Genomic DNA, 19078 nt, shown 5'->3' with positions numbered 1-19078 from the left:
TATGCTTGCTCCTGGGCATGTTTTCTCACAACATATCTGTTATAGGCAATAACCTGCTATCAAGTTCCAGTGTTACTTAGGCATGCTAGACAAAAGGAAGAACTAGGAGTGCAGGATGTATCAGAGGTGTTGGGTTTTTCTTTAATTTTGAAGGGTGACGTGCAAACTGTGGGTGAGAGGCAGCAATGCAGCAAGTGCTCTATATTTGGACAGAGAAATTCAGTGTTTTTCCATGTTAATCCTCCCATAGTTGAGACTATAGCTGCAGTATTAAAAATGAAAGCATCATTTACAGAGCTAGAGCCATACAGCTGTTTTGTGTTTCTGTGTGAAAGAACATTGCTAGGGATTTTAGCTTTTTGTCTGCAAAGGACCACTTTGTGTACTAGCTTGTATACCTGAGGACCATGGGGTCCATCGGGATTATGATTTTGCCATTGGTATTTAGGGTTTGATAGGCAGCTCATTGTCTCTCTGGAATACAAAAGCTAGATGTATCAAAAAGTATTTGTGCTTGATCAGCAGCAGGACCAAGACTCATCTTTGCACCCACTGTCAGAGTAGCTGACTGTTTTTGCTCAATGAGCATTTGTCCCTTAGATCTAGGGAATTACCAAGTCCCAAGTTTAGTATTTATTTATATTTGGTAACAGTGACTAACTAATTGACACAGACATCGCATTTACATTGATTTTTTTTCTTCCCCTCATTGCTTTTATCCACACTGGCAAAAAAGCTGGGACCAGCCTCAAAAGGTAATTTTGCTTTGAGCATATTTTCAGGTGTTCTTGCTCAAGGAACAGTGGTAGCCCAGCAACACTAATTCCAGTGTAAATATGTCTGTAGATAGGCAGACAGACTTTTTGTTTCGACTTCACACATTCAGTAACAGATAAATTGGTGTCCAAGTGCTAACTTTGAACCACTAATCTGTATCACAGGAACTCTGTCATATGGAATACGCCTTTTGAAATATTTCCAATCTCTTCTACCCTGAAGAAGAGATTTTTCATGTAGGATTACTGAAATAAAACATGTTTTTCACTGTCAAATGAACTTATTTTACTGTTTTATCACTTGGATAAATGTTTTTTAATTTATTACTGGCAACTTGTAGTCAAAAATATCTAAGAATTATCTTACCCTGTTCCACAAGAGTGTTCTATGTGTGCATAGAACTGTTACAGGAAGAAGAACATTTAAAATATGGAGCTTTAATTCTGATCAAAACTAAGGCAAAGTGGATGCAACACTGAGTTTGATTTTTATGAGTAATGGTTCCTAGTACTTCTGTATATACACGATATTGAACTACAGCAAAATGTTAATGAATTTTTCAGTGTTCTAGGACATGTCAAATGTATCAAAGAGCTGGTAAGACTAATTTTTTTTTCTCCTGACCTTCTGGTTTTTATAACAGGTACCTAAATTAACTTAAATAAATGATCACATAAAAAAAAAAATCTGAAGAAGTCTCTAGAGGAGTTTCCGTAGCTAAGGGTCTGATCTGTGCTTTAAGCACCATAACTTCCTAGCATGACAAAATATTTACACCTTTGAGTACAGTTTGGGAAATTCTGGTTTACCTACAGAAAATTGTGGTTTCTGTGATACCAATATTTTGGGAGGAATTTAGGTAAATTTCTTTGTGGGGAGAGCAGAGGTATTAGGAGAAATAAGGATCAAGAGTGAAAAGGCCATATCCTTTGACCCAAAGAAGTAAGGTTTGTGTGTTCAACCACAGAGCCCGGTGCCAGAAGCGGTTTTTTGAGGAGCTTTGGGTTGTCTGGGATGTTAGTGGGGCAGCTGCTCTGCAATGAATGACCTGATGTTGCTAAAAAGAGAAGAATGGAAGTAGATTCTTGAATTCTTTCTCCATCTGTAACAAGCCATTCCTAAAGGCTGAGTGGTGGGCATGTGTGCTTGTGAGCCAGTAAAACTCAGTCTCTCTCATCTGTTTTTGTGCTTCTAAAATATAACCTCATGTTTCTTTAGATTGGGACTGACTTCTTGGGTGCTCGGTAGTCAAGGATATTGGTCAAGGTTGCTATCTGGTATGTTAGAGTTAGAGTTGATCACATCACCAGACTGCAGTAGTTTTGGGGGGGGGGGGGAGTGTATGTTTCATTGAAACAATCTCTTATCACAAAATCCCTGTTGGTGTGGAAAGAGTGAAATTTAAATTGTAATTTCACATTAAACTGCAGTCTGGAGGGCAGTCAGGCACTTTGCGCTGCTAAAAAATATATTCCTGTGCTATGTCAGGGCAAACAGAATTAAGTGTCTTTCTTCTGTAGTGAAATCTCTTCTCTGACTGTAAGAATTGATGTTTTTTTTTTCTTTTAATCTGCTCTTCTTTTTAGCAAAGCTACATTAGCAAATGAAATTCACTTTTTGCCTAACAGAAATTGAACTGCCACAGGGGCTAATTCACTTGAGAATGGGAGGAGAGCATGGTTTAATGGAAAATCATGTCTGAAAGGCAAATCTTGGTCTGTGTGTCTGACTGAAGCAGGTAACCTGAAGATCTGCGTGCACCAGGAAGATTTCCTGGTAACAGGCCCTCACAACTATGCTGTGAAGTTTGAAGAGCAAGAAGACACCTTTTATTAGATCAGCTGTTACCAGTGGGGAAAAAAAGCAATCTGTGCCTTCAAATGCTTGCTCCTTAACCTGGGAAGTAGAAATCTCGGACCCCTTAGGTATTTCATGTAGCTACTACTGACTACATGCATCTCTTATCAACAAGAATTTGTTCATTTATCCATCTGAGAGCAGGACACTGGTAATGAGTGGGGAGTGAATCACAAGTGTGGTTGGGATAGGCATTAAATAGCCTTTTGCCACATGAGGATCTGGCTCAGACACTTGTGCAGCTGCAGCCCCTGGGCCACTTCATGGCCTGAATCTATTCATTTAGGGGCTATGTTCTGGATTTTCTCCTTTGTGAATATCTCACGGTCTCCTTGGCTCCATCCTTCTGAAAGGGCAGCATTTTGTCTGAAAGCAGCAGTGATTGCATTTCGTGTGGTGAATGACTGCATAACGAACTCTGTGATGGCTTTTCGTGTGTGTCAGCTCTGAATATCCGAGCTGTTATTTCACGTACAGCACAGAAGTTTTATTTTTTTTCTCAAGTTAGTTGCTACAGTTAGGAATTCAGATGCTTATTTTCATAAAGAAAGCACCAATAAAACTCCAAAAATACACAGAACAATTATCTAAATAAATAGACTCCACAGGTGCAGAATTCTGAAAACCATACACATATATTTGGACACTGCTTTAAGGAATGAGCCTTTATCAAGCACCAGTTGGAGCTGACTGGAGCTGCTGGCATTTGAGGCTTGGTGGTTGTGCATGCAGCTCTCAGTGCACCAGAACCAGAGACCCTTTCTATCAAACTCATTGGCTGTAAACACCCATCCTTATGTTTTTTTTCTGAGCAGAGGAAGCTCGAAATCATTAACTCTAGTGGATCTAAAAGGAGAATGCAAAAGAAGAAAAGAACTTAAGAACATAATCCTTTGAAAATAACCTTAACAAACCTTCGAATTTCTCTCTTAGTCCTAGAATCCCCAGATCATGGTAGATTGATTTAGTTACTTAAGGTTTGATTTCAGTATTTTTTCAATATGTACCCACAAATTAAATTATCAATAGGAGTAAATATATGCTAGTTATGCTGATATCTGTTAGCTTATTGGCTTTTTTTTTTTTTTTTTTTTCAAAACTATATAATTTTGATCCTAAAAAGGGATTCAAGGATGCTAATGCTGCTTGTGAACTCTGTGGGAGTACAGGAATTCACCATTTGCTTCGGCACCCTGCTGGCACTTTGGCTTGTAGGAAAAGAGTATTGCCTAGCATGTCTGAGGGCTTTTCTGTCTCTGACAGATTTGGTCATTTTTTTGTTGTTGTTGTGTTTTTATTTTTTTTTCCTGGCGGGGAGAAGCAAAGCACTAACATCTGCTGTCTTCTGACAGAGAGTAACAAGGCCATTGCAGAACTGCAGGGGACAGTTTCCCTTCAGTTTGGAAAGGAGTTGTGGACTTGTGCTGTTCCTCAAGTACCTGTCTGTGAGTGTGTATGTGTGTGTGGTGTTTACATGTAAACGTGTGCAGAATGTGACTCTTTCTAATTTACTGAATCTAATGAAAAGGGCATATGGCATTGCATTAGACTGTAGCTCAGGAAGAGCTGCGGGTGCTGGGGTTTTGGGAGTATAATCAGTCTCTTTTATTCAGTAGAAGATGTTTGCCTGCATGAGCAGACTTCCAAGAAGAAACTGGCACTGGTTTATTGGTATTTGTAGGCTTAAAAAGCAAACTCACTTCATTAGGCAAAGGCTCCCACAGTGTGTATTTTGGATCTCTGTTTTGTCAATTGAATAGATTGGTTGTAAACATTCCTGTTGAATATTTTCCTCTTTCCCTTTTTCCCATATGAAGTAATGCAACTGGTAGCTATTCACAGCGGCAGTTGTCTCATAGCTTCAGGAGCGTTTCAACCATAAGTGGACAGAGTAGAGATGGGTGCATAGAGGATCAGGTCCTGGTTAAATATTCTGTTCGTGCAATGCTTGCAACGCAATTTATTCCAAAGAAAGAGGAAAACAAGCAAACAGACCCCACAAACACTTGCAGACTGCCATCATAGTTGAGTATGTCTTTAACTGTTCTAATTGACGTTTTTAATCAGATTGGAAGCAAAACTCCATTGGATATAGTGAGTAATTGAAAAACAATTGCATGTTGTATATTTGGTTTTTATTTAAACTTCTTACTATTTTGCAAGTGCTTGTATTCACTCTTATAGAGCCTGAAGAAGAAAGAATCACTATTCCTAACTGGCATGCCATGTACTTCAAGCAATTGCATGCATGCTGCTTTGGTTTGAGTAGATTACCTCACTGTTGTTGCTTACAGGCTCAAGCTTTGCTGGAAGTCTGTTGCTTTTCCACAGTCTTAGTAGCTATGAGTCAAGTGCACGTACTGAGTGGCATGACACTTTTCTGGATGTTAAAGTAGCTTTGCTTTTGGTAATGTGAAATGGAACCAACGTTGTCTGTTTTCTGGAACTGTGTGACCACTTTCAAAGTGATTTAAAGAAGGAACTTGAATTAAACATCTTTATGTGAGTCTGACTTTAAAACGCACTTGTGTGTATTTCACAATAGAGACATAAATGAGAAGAAAATAGCAAAACATACATTTGAAAAGCACGTTTTCAAAATTGACTGCTAATATATTTAACCAAAGCTCAAATTTTTCAGCTACAGAGGATTTTTTTATATATATTTTTTAAGGAATAACTTGTCTGAACAAAAGCTTTCCTTATACATTTTACAGAAATGTATATAATTTTGCAAAACTTTCACTGGGGAAGGGGGTCCTAAACCAAAGTATGAGGCTTTAGAGAACCTCTGAGGTAAAATCAATTTCTGTTCAGAAAAAAACACGACATACGTGATTCAGGTGTGGAATTTCTACATCTCGGTAAGCGACGTGTTGGCTGGTACTGGATAGCATCTCCCACTCTTGTTTGGAGCTGTCCTGTTTCATACAAATATTTGCTGGGTGAGAATCTACGGTGTGGCATTGACACAGCACTCACATGACTTAATATGAGGTGATTTAGTATTAAGTGGAAGAGCTGCAATGAAAGATTAGGCTCTGGAGGTCTGCTTTAATTTTGTGGTTTAAATATACTTCAAGGCTTGAACTTTGTTTCCCTAAATGCCAGGTAAGTTCTGTCTGCGTGGTGGTGATTGTTCTGGTAAGGTACTGGTTATGTAAGCGTTGTGCTGAAAAAGAGGCATGCAATGACTAATGAATTTCTTCAGACTCAGTCTAGTTAAACACTTGCCAAACTTCTATGTACTTATGTTAACTTCACCCATAATCTGTGCACATGAGCAAAATTGATGTAAACACTGGTTGGTCGGATTTTGAATGTCTGATTTCTGGAAAAACGTACCAGGCTATGTTACGGAAGTATATTGGCTTTAATTTGATCAAGTTAAAATAATTGGACCATTTATCTTTACAGATATGGAGAGAGCTTTTAGAGTTGCTTGTCTCCCATGAAGATATGGTTGTACCATTTCGCCTTTGAATTACACAATCAAAAAAAATCTGAGATTTAAAAATGTGCTTCCCCGGTATAAAATGGTATAGAGGTTAATTTTAATACTGTTTTCTATTTAATTGGAAACAATTGATGACAGTCTTTGATCTTGAGCTTGGTACTTGCTGGAAAAAAAATCTTCATTCAAAAGAAGCTGCTGCTGTTTTCCCTGGGTACAGACAGTTATCTATTGCAATTGATCAGGAAAGATAAGATTCAAAATGACATCCTAGAGAATATATTTCTATTCAGTTTGGAAAGTGACATTAAAAGCTGTTACTAATTGATGTTTTGCCATTTTACGGTTAGTATCAGTAGCACCTAAATATGGTGCTCTGAAGTTAGTTAGCAGTGCTGGAGTTCTATGTGCTGGAATGTAGAAGTAGCCATACAAAAATGGTAAAACCCTCTGTGCAAAGTCACTTTAATGTCAGTGATGGTTAGATCAAACCTTTGACATAACTACCAGTGGTGCACATAGATGGTTGTGCCTGGAGGTGAAGGTGCATGGTGCTTTGTGCAGGATCACATTCTCTTTCTTTTTAGGGTTTAAAATAGCACCCATCATTACAGTTTGAAGTAGTTTCTGACATCTTCCTTTTAAAAATGTAGTTTAAACTTTTTATGCATTATGAAAGTATTATCTCCTTTTCTGCCTAATTCCAATTCGAAATTACAGAGGTGTTCCGTGAAGCTATTTTTTCCAAACAGAGATGAACTTCAGAATATATTATAGTCTATAAGGACAATTATGTAAACTATCCTGCGTCAGTAACTGGCAACTTTAAGTAAAAAAAAATAAAAAAGAAAAATAGAGGAAGCAAAAAACCCTATACCATATTCTCCCCTATAATCCTTTATTATAACCACAAAGTAAAATCAAGCAGTAAATCCTCTTATGTCTGTAAATGTCCTTACTGTACAAATAAAATAAATTTGTGAGAACTAAATGTCATTAATCTTCACACGGAGCTGGGGGAGAGAAGACAGTTGATAATAGCAGTCTTGTAGTGCTCTTAGCTTGTAACAATAGAACTGAATAATTGACATGTTTTATCTTGCTTTGCCTGCATCTCACTCCCAAAGCATCAAGTTCCTGAATGTGAAGAAGACTTCCCAATATATGCATGCAGCATTAAATAGTGCTGTTACGGGAAGTGCCGGGGTAGTACTGGGAATTTCCACAGGGCAAAAAAAGAGTAAGGGTATCCTTACCTTTTAAAAAGTTAGAACCTAACCAGAGGACAGTGCCCACCACTTTGGGTTGCAGCATCTGAACAATTCTGCCAGTGCTGACATCTGCTTAAAATCTACAGACAATTAAGACGTAGAAATGTAATCAGCTAAAGGGCATAATCTCAGTGGCACAAGAAATGAGACATGAGATGTGCTGGACTTTCTCCAGTCAGCCACAACAATGACCTGATAGTAAAGCACCCGTACTTGTCGGTCTTGAGAGAAGTGCACCGGCCAACTTGCTGCAGGCAGGTATTGCACGGCAGGAGGCTCACTGGAGTTGTTCTGCAGGGTCTGGGGATTTAAAATGCCAGGACCATCAGGGAATATGGTTTTGAGTGTTAAATTCACTTTCTTTAATAACAGGTGCAACTGTGGGTAGTTTCTTACAAGCGTGCCCTAAGTTGGAAGCGTTATGAGCTGTAAGGATCACTTTATGTGCTCTTATAACAAGTATAGGAAATTTATTGTGAACGTGTTCTTGGAAACACTGGTGAAGCTGGAGGATTTGCCAGGTAACCTGCATGTGATGTGATGTGTATCCATCAGATGACTTAGCTTTAATTGTGAGCTGTGCCTGACAAGACATCTTGAAAATTATTAGTTATGTGTCCATAATAATCATGTGTTTGCCCTCCCTTATAATAGGCTGCCCAGGGAAGTGGTGGAGTCACCATCCCTGGAGGTCTTTAAAAGACGTTTAGATGTAGAGCTTAGGGATATGGTTTAGTGGATGACTGGTTAGTGTTACATCAGAGGTTGGACTCAGTGATCTTGGAGGTCTCTTCCAACCTAGATGATTCTGTGATCTTTTCTCACTCTGTCAGGCTATGTATGTGGGAGCTACGAAGTTTGCTATCAAGCTCCTGTTTGTGCTTGACTTTATGATGGAGACACTCAGCCTTGTGAATAATAAGCTCATTAAGCTTAGTCTGCATCAGTCTAAGCTGCTTTAACTCTAAGCCATCGATATGCCTTTTGTGAGGGGCTCTCCAGTCCTGCAATTTGTTCCTCTACAGCCTTAATTTTGTCAATTTTTCTTTTTCCCCTTTTTTCATCTACTTGAAAGGCAGTTATCTGTCTTGTTTCAGAGAGAGAATTATTAAGTTTTTGATCCTGGAATTTCAACAGATGATGATCAATGTAATTACAAGTGATTAAGTTAGTCTTCTGTGGTGACCTTACAGACTCAGAATAAAGGCCAGTATGGAACCGACAGGGAAACAGGCTTAGTGCTTGGCTTTGGTTGGATTTTTTTTAAAGTTTGTTTACCTACTGGAGAAAAATCTTATAAGACTTATAATTACTACCTCTTTAGCGCATGTTTGTGATAACTGAGAATTCATGACCATGTGTTCAGAGTTACTGCTTCATCCCATTTCCATCTAAAATATAAGAGAAGAACAGCGTTTTAAACTGGATGTGGTTCCATGTGAAAATACCAAAATACCAAATGTGTTTCCCTAACCTTGCCCCAAATCTACTGCAAAAATGGTGTGGGACTCTTTTTTTTTTTTTCTTCCTTAGCTGTAAAATTGTGTTAAAATTAGTATTACCTGTTAAAAAATGCACCCAGTTGCTTATGAGCAGTATTTGCATTAACACACTTTTCTTTCCTACTCCTGACACTAGGCTCAAAATATACAAATAAACAAAATTACTGCTTAAATTTCCATTTTGTCCCTCCACCTTCCCTCCCCTCCTTCCCAACCCCCCTCCCCGATGCTGATTAATGTCCTTGTTTAATGTGAGATTTGTGATACTTTGGATCAATTTATTTTTGATTTTTGTTACACCAAAAGTTTAGGTATATATGAATTCATTACATACTATCATCTTGCAGTGTAGGGTTGATAATTTCTGTGCCAACTGCAGGCTTTCATTGGTCTCTTCAGAGTTTTCCATGTTGGCATACTGTAGAATAGTCCAGATTGGCACCAAAACTCCCAGTTCCCTTTTCAGGCTTTTAGTTAATTGTTTACCCTATTATAAAAAACACTGTGAAAACCTGACTTGTAACCTTGGAAACATTACAAGTCACTTGTAGTTACCTGTCATGCTTTTCTTTGCTTTTTACAGTTTCTGGCTACTTTTTTTTTTTTTTTTTTTTTTTTTTTTGGTAAAACATTAGTTTTCAGTTACAAAGGATTTTGGAGACTAGCTGTTTGAGTACTTATCAAGTAAAATGTCTTGCACACCAGCAGTGCTACTAAAAGATGTTGAATTCCCAATATTTTGTCAATACTGTGTATCATTTGCTTTGCAACCTCAGCTAGGTAAGTTGCCAGGGTCCGTATGCTGTTGTGGCATGCGGTGTTGGTCAGAGTAAATCCATAGTTCCTCCTTGTGATTGGGCAGAAGTGTTCTATTTGTAAGCCTTAAGATGCTTTGGGATCACTTTCCATGAAGAGAATTGTAAAAACATGTTGCATTTTATTAGATGTTAACTGTTTTAGGAGTTCAAGGTGTTCAAATGCATTGCGTTTTGGAAGTCTGTGATTGTAGAAGCAGGTTCTACTTTGATAAATTATAAAAATGACTGTGAAATGACTAGCAGCACAGTTATAATTGTTCCCATATAATATATGTCAGAACTATCCAGACCACCATCTATCAGAAATGGCTTGCATGTGCATTATCTGTGTATTCATGCAACATCCCTTTTTCCAGTGCAAATTGACTTACTGTACTGGGTCTGGCTGGGATGTTAACGTTCCCTGCAGCAGCCCACACAGTGCTGTGCTCTGCACTTGGAGCTGGAACAGCAGTGGGATCACCCCAGTGTTGTGTCTGCTGCTGAGCAGTGCTGGCACAGCATCGGGACTCTCTCCAACCCTCCTAGGGAGTGGGGAAGAGAAACATCCCCAGGGCAGCCGACCTAACCCAACCAAAGGGATGTTCCGTACCATGTGGTGTCACACTCAGCAATAAAAGGTGGGAAAAGGAAGAAGAGGGGAGGGGTGGGCTCTCATTGTGAAAAAGTTGGGCCTCCTCCCGAACACCGGCTGCATGCGTTGAGGCCCTGCTGCAAGGACGTGGTCAGGCATCGCTCATTTGTGGGAAATAGAGAGGAATTTCTTTCCTCTGCACTTCCACACAGCCTTTACTTGTTTTGTTTCTTTCCCTTTCCCCCTCCCGTTTCCCTTTTCCTTTAGTTAGATTGTTTAGTTAATAATAATCTTTCCTCAATAATTTTTTCCCTTTAATTAAATTATCCTTATCTCAACCCGTGAGTTGTTCTTTACTTTACTTCTCCTCCTCCTCATCTAGGGAGGGGGGAGTGAGAGCGGTTGTGGTGTTCAGCTGCCCAGCACGGTACCACCACCACAGGGCTCTACTCCACAAATTCTTCCTTTTGCCTGTTCTGTTGTCACGCAAGCAGTCTCTATGATTTCAGGGAAACTCATTAATCAGGATGAGGATGTTCATGACAAGCTTTCAAATTAGTTTTATAACTTGATCCCACAGGGAAAACAGACTTGAGAATACATAAAGGAAGTGCTGTGAGGTATTTATTTCACACTGTCCTTCAATATTCAACGCAGACGTCTGTGGAAAAATAAGTTTCTTTGTCTACTGATTTATAGTTCATAAGACCTTATCCTAAGTTTTGCAAAGATGTTTTAAGACTTTTTTTCCCCCCATTTTCAGCTTCTGGAAAAAACCAACAATATGTTTGAGGAATCAGATTCTGCAGCTACGAAAAGTCCTTTGCATTTAGCTGTAAGTATGAGACGTGTAACATGTTTGATCATCATCTCCTAGAATAACTCCTTAACCTCTGTCTTTGAAGCAGATTTAATCATAGACTTGATATTGAAACAGCTGGAAAGAGATGTGTAGGCCTACGTGTAACAAAACCAGGTTCTGGGCGGGAATTGTTAATTAAGTTTCTGGCAGTTGAGGCTCTTTGCTTTTATTGACTGTAATACTCAGGTAGACTGTAGAAGAAGAAACAAACTGTAAAGAAATTAAATGGCAAGTCACAACTTTTCTTTATAACTAGTTCATAAATTTGAAACTGGAGCTTGAGCCCATGGCTTTGACAATGGAATGGGTTGCTCTTGATAATCTCTTGGAGAGATGCAGAGTGTAAAAACTGGTGCACAGCCAGGTGTGATAACACATGCTTAAACCCCAGAAGTGCCCTGGGAGTATGCAGTAGTCACTGTGCTGACAAAAGGGGATCCAGCACCTGTGGCTCAGAGATCACAATAGCTTCCTTTTCCCAAGAGCCTAAGATTCAAGATTCATCAGCCCTCTTCCCAGAGTCTTCTTGCACAGAATCACAGAATAGTGTAGGTCAGCTGGGACCTCTGGAAATCATCTACTCCGTGATCAGAGCAGGTTCAGTTAGAGGTGGTTTTCTCAAAGGCTGTGCCCCATTACGTTTTGAAAATCTCCAAGCACAAACATTTCATGGCTTCTGCTGGCAATCTGTTTCAGTGCTTGACCATCCCCATGACAAAAACGTTTTTTCTTGCATTTAAATGGTATTTTCAGTGTTTAAATTTGTGCCCATTGCCTCTTGTCCTGTCGCTGGGCACCACTGAGAAGAATTTGTTTCTTTTTGAACCTTTCTGAACCTTTTCTTTTTGAAGCGGAACAGTCCCACCTCTCTCAGCCTGTCCTCACATGTCTTACACAAACTGGCACTTCACTGAATATCCAGCCTCACCATGAAGCTGCTGTGTAGAAAACAGGATCAAATTTTAGTTCTATAGTGATCATATCTCTGTTTCCCAGTCAGTCATAACAGCTCCAACCTGGCATTTGAATTATCCACACATAATCTGAGGGAACTAGAGCTGGAACAGTTTGGTTAAAAGGACCAAGTTTGCCACTGAACAATTCTCACCCTCAGTTCTTTTCCTCTGCAATTTGACTACTTTGGGAAGAAAATTGTCCCAAGATAAAGTAGGGGTTACAACCTGTACTGTCATCAACACAAATTCCTGTGCAGGGAAAAGACTTGACCTGCAGCTGGCCAGACAGCAAGCTCATTTCCTCTCCAGTCTTTCTTGGAAAGAATCCTTGCAAGGAAACTGCCAGTGTCTCTGCCTGTTGTATTGGTTGCTGTTTAACAGTAGTCCATTTACCCAAGATGCCCCCAAAACACAATAAATTAAAAAAAAAAAAAAAAAAAAAAAAGCTTACATAGAACATTACAATTTCTCACACTTTAACTGCCCGTAGCCAGAAGTATCTTTGACATTTGTTTCAAGGCCTCCCATTTATTGGGGTGCCTGTGGCTATCCTTCCACAAATACATCAGTGTCTCTGAATGTCTCTACCCAGTGGTCCAGAAAGCTGTACCAAAACACAGAGACCTGTTAAACAGCTGATATGGAGCAGTGGCCATGGCCTCTGCTTCCAGATATTTGACAATAGAATAGAAATAGTTAAGAATTAGAAACAAAGGGGTGAACTAGCAGCTAATGAAATACTGATCTGCCATTCTCTGAGGCTATAGTGCCTGGTTAGGGTCATGGATAAGTAAGAGACTGTCAGGCAAACCAAAAGGAAAAAAAACAAAGAAATCAACTTTATCCTTTCAGGGAGATGATGGGGGTTTACTGTCTGCTTGGCACCTTCAAGATAGGCACTCATATTGTGTCAAAGTTCAGGTTATAGCTGGTTGTTTTCTAAGTAAAACTGTAATAGAGAAGAAAATCTAACAATTGCATCAGAGTGTTTTCTGGGATATGAGTTCTCTGTGCCCTCACCTTCCTCTGCTTTTTCTGCCTTTGGCTTTTTACTTTTATTAAGTAGCTTTCTTGGTCTAACAGGGAAACCACTGTTTGGTTCCTACTCTGTTCTGTTCTTTTAAACTTTAGAGAATGGTCACTAGAAGCAAGCTACTACCACCAGTACTTAACCTGGAAGTTTGGTGGCTGGTTGTTAATTTTCTGTTAGTATTTCTCTTCTGTTGTCATTAAGTGCTTCAACTCTAGTAACACTAGTTCTATGTTCATGTGTAACTAAAAAGAATCTTCTGTGTGAGTCTAACAGCCAGCAGAGGAGGGCAGTCCCTACAAGGTTAAATGAAATTTAGTCTGTACTGAATTGATGAATTATTGCCTGAAATTCCTCACCTTGGGTTGTATTAGAAGGTCAGAGCAAATCAATAAGCATAATTTCGCTCCATGAAAACCAGGAATTTTTGAGTGTCGTAGCTACTTGTATCATCCACAATGTAATTTGGAAAAGCTCTTTCAAGCTGAAGAGTCATAAGGAGTCAAGAAAACTATCATTTCTACTGTGTTTGGGAGACCAACAATGGCACATCTTATTCGTGTTTTATGTGAAAGTCTTTGAGAGGCGAGAGTTGTGTTCTTCACATGACTCATTTTGTATTTCTAGGCCTATAATGGTCATCACCAAGCCTTGGAGGTACTCCTCCAGTCCCTGGTAGATCTGGATATCAAGGATGAGAAGGGACGCACTGCTTTGGACCTGGCTGCATTTAAAGGGCATGCAGAATGCGTGGAAGCTCTCATCAGCCAGGGTGCTTCGGTCACTGTAAAAGACAACGTCACCAAAAGGACCCCACTGCACGCTTCAGGTGAGTGTGCACTTATGCTACACTTGTGGTACGAACCCTGTAACAACCATATGTTGTTAACTTTACTCACCTACTATTTCCAATGCATATTTCTTCTAAGAAGAATGAGATTTTGACGTATATTGAGGACTGCTTCTTGTTTGCCGAGGCCCAGCAGTTAACTCTTCATCTGTCTTTTCCTTGTTTTTTCTCCTCTGTCCCCATGGATCAGCCCTCCTTCACAGAATACCATATTTTTCTATACCACTACTGCTCAGTCCTTACCTGCTTACCTCTGCTTTTCCATACCTCTCTGTTACCACCTACTCTTTATGATGTATGATGTTTCCTCTACAACACCTTCACTTAATGGTTCTTCAGCCAAAAAAAAACAGGGGAAGAGATAATGATTGTTTTACTGCTTCTCCTAAGGAAGAAAGGTTGAAAATACAGGTAGGCTTCTGGTGGCAATTAAATTGTTGTGTTTTCAAAACCTTCAGCCTTTCACATTGGCAGCTCTGCAGAAATTGACCCTCTTTTAGATGTTATTCTCCTAAACCAGCTTGTGAATTTGCTGTTGCTAGGAGTTGCTCCATTCACCACGTGTTGAGTACTACACATTGCATAATAACTGGAAACTGAAAATGTAGAATTTGCCATTTATTTAAAGGTTATTATTTAATATGTACCTGTTGGTTAAATACACAGCAGCACCAAAGGGAATATTGCTCCACTGACTGTTGAGGAACTCTGTACAACATAGTAGTGACCTCTAGTGGGAAGTAAAATTAATAATTTATTGGACTTTTTTTTTTTTTTTTAGTTAACAACGTTAATTCTCTTTCTGTGTATTTTTTCATCTTGCTTAGAATAAAATGCATGCACATATATATACCATCTCCTTCTGTGATCACGTTTGTGCAGCCTGGAAGCATAAAGTCAAATTGACCTATATTGATTTTGCCTGCAGTATTGAAGAGACTTCTGCAATAAGTCTTCATAGCATACTAAAAAATGTCTTCTGCCACCATAGACTTTGCATAAAACCAAGTGCATTGCTACCCATAATAAAGTAATAATATAGAAATGTTGTGCCACAGTGCACAAATCAGAAGTTTGAGACCAGAATTCAGTGGGGGGGGGGGAGGGGTTCATTTGTTTGCAATAAAACCACAAAATATTAAATCCAGATGATCCCACCCTATTAAAACTGTTGCTTTAATTAATTTAAGTCAAGATCAGTGCTGCCACAGAAGTGCAGTTGCATTGGTCAAGAACTTTTCTATAGCCACTTCAAACCTAGCTGGGGGTCTCATGAACAAGCTGTGACTTTGTCTGGCATGTCATCGCTGCTAGCAATGATTTTGCATTTATTTAAAATTTTGGTTATAGTTGCATAGATTTCTTGTCCCAGCTGAACTTCGGGTATTCTGCATTACTGAAAAAGCTAAATGCTTACAAAGCCATATTCTTGTTAGCAGCTCCCACTCAAAATATGGATTTGTTGACCAGATTTGTTAAATAGAGTTGAGTAGGTTTGTTGAATAGAGGGTTATTTTAAGTAGACACGTTTCTTACCTTCATACAAATTCAGATTGTGTTTTTATTTCTATTTTAGTTCATTTTTTAAATTGCCCTCATCACTGAAGTGTGAGTGCCTTCCATGTAGAACCAGCAGGAAGATCAATTGTAGACTTCTCTAGTCTGTGACTTTGTTGTTTCACAAAATTAAAAAAAATAATAAAAATTTCAGGGATTCGAGCAGAATTTTCTTCAAATCTTCAGTAAAACAAATAAGCTAAATTTATATATATAAAAAAAAAGAGAGAGAGAAAAGGCAAGAAGCAGGAAAACCCTACCCATAGCAATAATAAAGAAATGGAGAACATGTACCCTAAGCAGAAAGGAAAATACTACACAGAAAAATTGAGTATTTGAAGTCTTAGAAAATAACGTTTATCGCTGTCATGAATTTGGAGGCTTTTGAATGCAAAGTAAGAATGCCAAATAATGAAAATTTTGGGTAAATATCCAATCAGACACTGTTTACGACCTTGCACTCAACAGCTGTGCAGAATTCTGTGGAAATCCTGAAGTAGTAAAGCTTCCATCTCCAGCTATTACAAAAAGCTACTTGAAGTCTGATGATTTTTGTTATGCTGTTTCGTAACATTTTGTTTAGGGGTGTTTTAGCAAGGAATGATGCCACCTATCGGAAACCCTGCATGGTTCCACTGCACTATTCAACATTTTTTATTTGCAATGCAAGCGTGAGAGGAAATCTGGCATATTTTGAGAAATCTAACAGAATTCTTGCTGAATTAATCCTTTGAGTGACAGGATGCATTTGCATGCATAAAAGTGAATGCTTGCATGCATTTACTGTTCAGTGGAACAAACAAGAAGGCGTGTGTGCCCATCCCCTTAAACGTGTGTGCCTTCATTCCTGCTGATTGCACAAGCAGAATTGCTGAGCAGAGCAGTTAAGGAGACTTGAACTGGTGGATTGGATTACAGGATTCTGCAGAGCTCTGTTCACCAAAGGGATTTGTAACTTTAGTAGAGAAGTAATTCACCTAATGAAGTATTCTTATTTATCTATCTATTTATTTATTTATTTTTTGTCTGTTCCCCTCAGGGAACAGGCTTTCTTTGACCTCAGAACATGGAGAATTTCCTTAGCCTAAATTGTATGTTCCCTATATAATTTTATTACCACCAATCTTTCCTCTGTCTGGCTTGGGGAATCCATTGGAAATGTTTCCCTAGAGTAGCATTGTAGCTCTGTTGGCAAAGCTCATATTCCCTGCAGGGTCTGTAATGTTTAGCAGTCACTGTGTCCGCTCTGAATACTTTCTGGGAGCATCTATTCTAAAACTGATTTACCAGAATCCTCTTCAGACATCAGTGTGAACAAGCTAGGATTTCTCTTCCTTCTGCTCGCAGAAAGAACTTTTTTTTTTTCTTTTTTCCCCACAAGTCATTGACTCATCAGCCCTGCAGAAGTGTTTACATGTTATATATATGTCATTATCTAGTGGTAAATAACTAAAAGCATCTTTTATTTTTTCTGGGTAGAGCAACTGAGATTATTCTTGGATGAGTGACTTAAATGTGATGATGTGCACCCATTTCTCTGCCAGGATGATGTGACACAGGTGGTGCCCAAGGTTTCTGCCTCAGCCCACAGGGTGTGGGCAGTGTGAATGCATGACTTGCTGTAATAAAAACACAATCTCTATCTACTGAGTATAGGGATTTGGTTTTTATTTATTTTTTTAAGTACGAAATTTCTGTTCCTCCTGTGAGTGAAGCCTTTAAGCCAGCTGACACACAGATTGGTTTCCAGCATCTGGTCCTGCCAGGATTGACTTGGAGACTAGAGAGATCTTGGTCAATGCCCAGGGGACTGGGAGGACATGACTGACGGGCTTGAGTAGGAACAAGCATTTCCTGAGAAGTTTGAGTCTGAGAGAACAAGTGGAGATGCAGTACCTGCTGGCTGCGATGTAGGGGCTGTGATGGCGCTCTCCTCATGGCTTCCCCACCGCCTGCTGTGGGGCTCAGCACAGCTGAGTCAGCCTGGAGGTTGCTGGAGTGCAAAATGTCAAAGTAACGTGGTGCTTCCTGGAATACAAAATGAGTAATATTGGTCTTTCTTTGCAGATGTTTCTTTTTTCATAACAGCACTGAAGAATTTGCTTGTACAGCCCATGTAATATTAACGAGCTTTGCTGCTGTACTGCTTAATGCATTCCAACAGTGATCATAGAAAACCTTGTCTGCCTGCTTGCTCTGAGGGATTTTGAAATGCTGACCCGTTTAGCAAAGATCTTTTCAGTAGTGAAAATCACAATTTCTGTTTTACCCATTTGGGATTTTTGAATTAAAGAAAAATAATCCTTGTTTTACTGAAGTCAGGGAAAAAAGAGCTCATATTTCATTGTCAGAAGCAAATTGAAAATTTTAGGAATACGAATTTATTATACTGCGAAGTATTTTAATTATTTATCAAGAAATTTCTTATCCATGAATATTATAATGGAAAAGTATCTGAAATTAAGCCTATTTTAACTTAACACACTTTTTTTTTCTTCATAGTTATTAATGGTCATACACCCTGTTTACGGTTGTTGCTAGAAGTTGCAGACAACCCTGATGTGACAGACGCCAAAGGACAGTAAGTTTTCTTTGTGATGGTTTTCTTTCAGTTCTGTGATTCAAATAACATCTCAGATTTCATACAGAAAAAGCATTTATTTGCAATACTGTACTTCCTGTACTACTTTTAGAATTTGGCAGAAACTATAAAGTATACATTCTAATCCATGTGGAAAAGATTATTCATTAATCTTAGCCCCTGCTTCATACTTCAAACAATTCTTCATAGATGCTTAAAGCCAGATTCAACATAAACTAACGAGCTTCTGAGATGTTTCTATAGACTTTTACTTTCTAAAATGCTGATATTTCAGGGCTTACTTGGTATACTAAGCTGGCGAAGTGAGACTGATAATTTGAGGTGAGCCCTAAATCTGAGATGTTCCTACAGAAGTTTTATGTCGTATTAAATGGTAGCTATAGAGGCAGTATAAAGTATGCTTTAGAAGCTGAAAGCATGAATGCTTAAAAAAAATATTTGGGGTACCTGGAAGATATCTGGCAATCCATACAACTTTGAATGGTATTAGTCTTATCTAAGAATAGAAGAATAGATTGCTTTCAGGAAAAAAAAAATATATATGTTAGTCCAAATGTTGGCTTTAATAGAGTTTCCTCATGTTCATGACTCCACTTTAAACAATTGTGCAGCATTTTCAAAACAAATGCTTTGAGTTGTTGTCATCTTGGTAACTATTGGGCATTCATTCACAACAGTTGGGTACTCTAAAGTTCACGTGTTGCTGGAGGTGACAATAATTGTAGGTTGTTAAGAGAACAGATTGTCCCGAATGATGCTTTGTAAACTGCTTGCAAATGAATCATACTAGTTGGCTGATAATATTTTAAGAATAATTTCATACAAAATATTTTCACCTGGATATTATATAGAAGAGTAGAGTGAAAGGAATAAATTTCTGAGTAGGAATGGAGAGAAATGCAGGGCTTCCTGACTTCCCTAGTCCAGTAAGTTAGCAGTGCCAAGTAGCATGTCATTTTATAGCTGTG

General features: G+C 38.8%; 1 protein-coding gene across 15 annotated transcripts in view; it reads left to right on the top strand.

Moving 5' to 3' along the window:
• The window catches only part of ANKRD44 (ankyrin repeat domain 44), a 141696-nt gene that overhangs the window by 108059 nt on the left and 14559 nt on the right, over positions 1-19078 (top strand). For 10 of the 15 annotated variants that reach the window (XM_072040577.1, XM_072040576.1, XM_038182334.2 and 7 more), the window contains exons 17-19: positions 11017-11088; positions 13729-13930; positions 18011-18089. In XM_072040577.1, the coding sequence (XP_071896678.1) occupies positions 11017-11088; positions 13729-13930; positions 18011-18089 (353 nt within the window). Of the gene's footprint in view, positions 1-4701; positions 4729-11016; positions 11089-13728; positions 13931-18010; positions 18090-19078 lie in introns of all 15 variants that reach the window. The other 5 variants (XM_072040574.1, XM_072040573.1, XM_038182330.2 and 2 more) reach the window with 1 other exon arrangement.

Source organism: Anas platyrhynchos, chromosome 7 (assembly GCF_047663525.1).
Source record: "Anas platyrhynchos isolate ZD024472 breed Pekin duck chromosome 7, IASCAAS_PekinDuck_T2T, whole genome shotgun sequence".
NCBI classification, from domain to species: Eukaryota; Metazoa; Chordata; class Aves; order Anseriformes; family Anatidae; genus Anas; species Anas platyrhynchos.
This window is presented reverse-complemented; position numbering and strand designations above follow the sequence as displayed.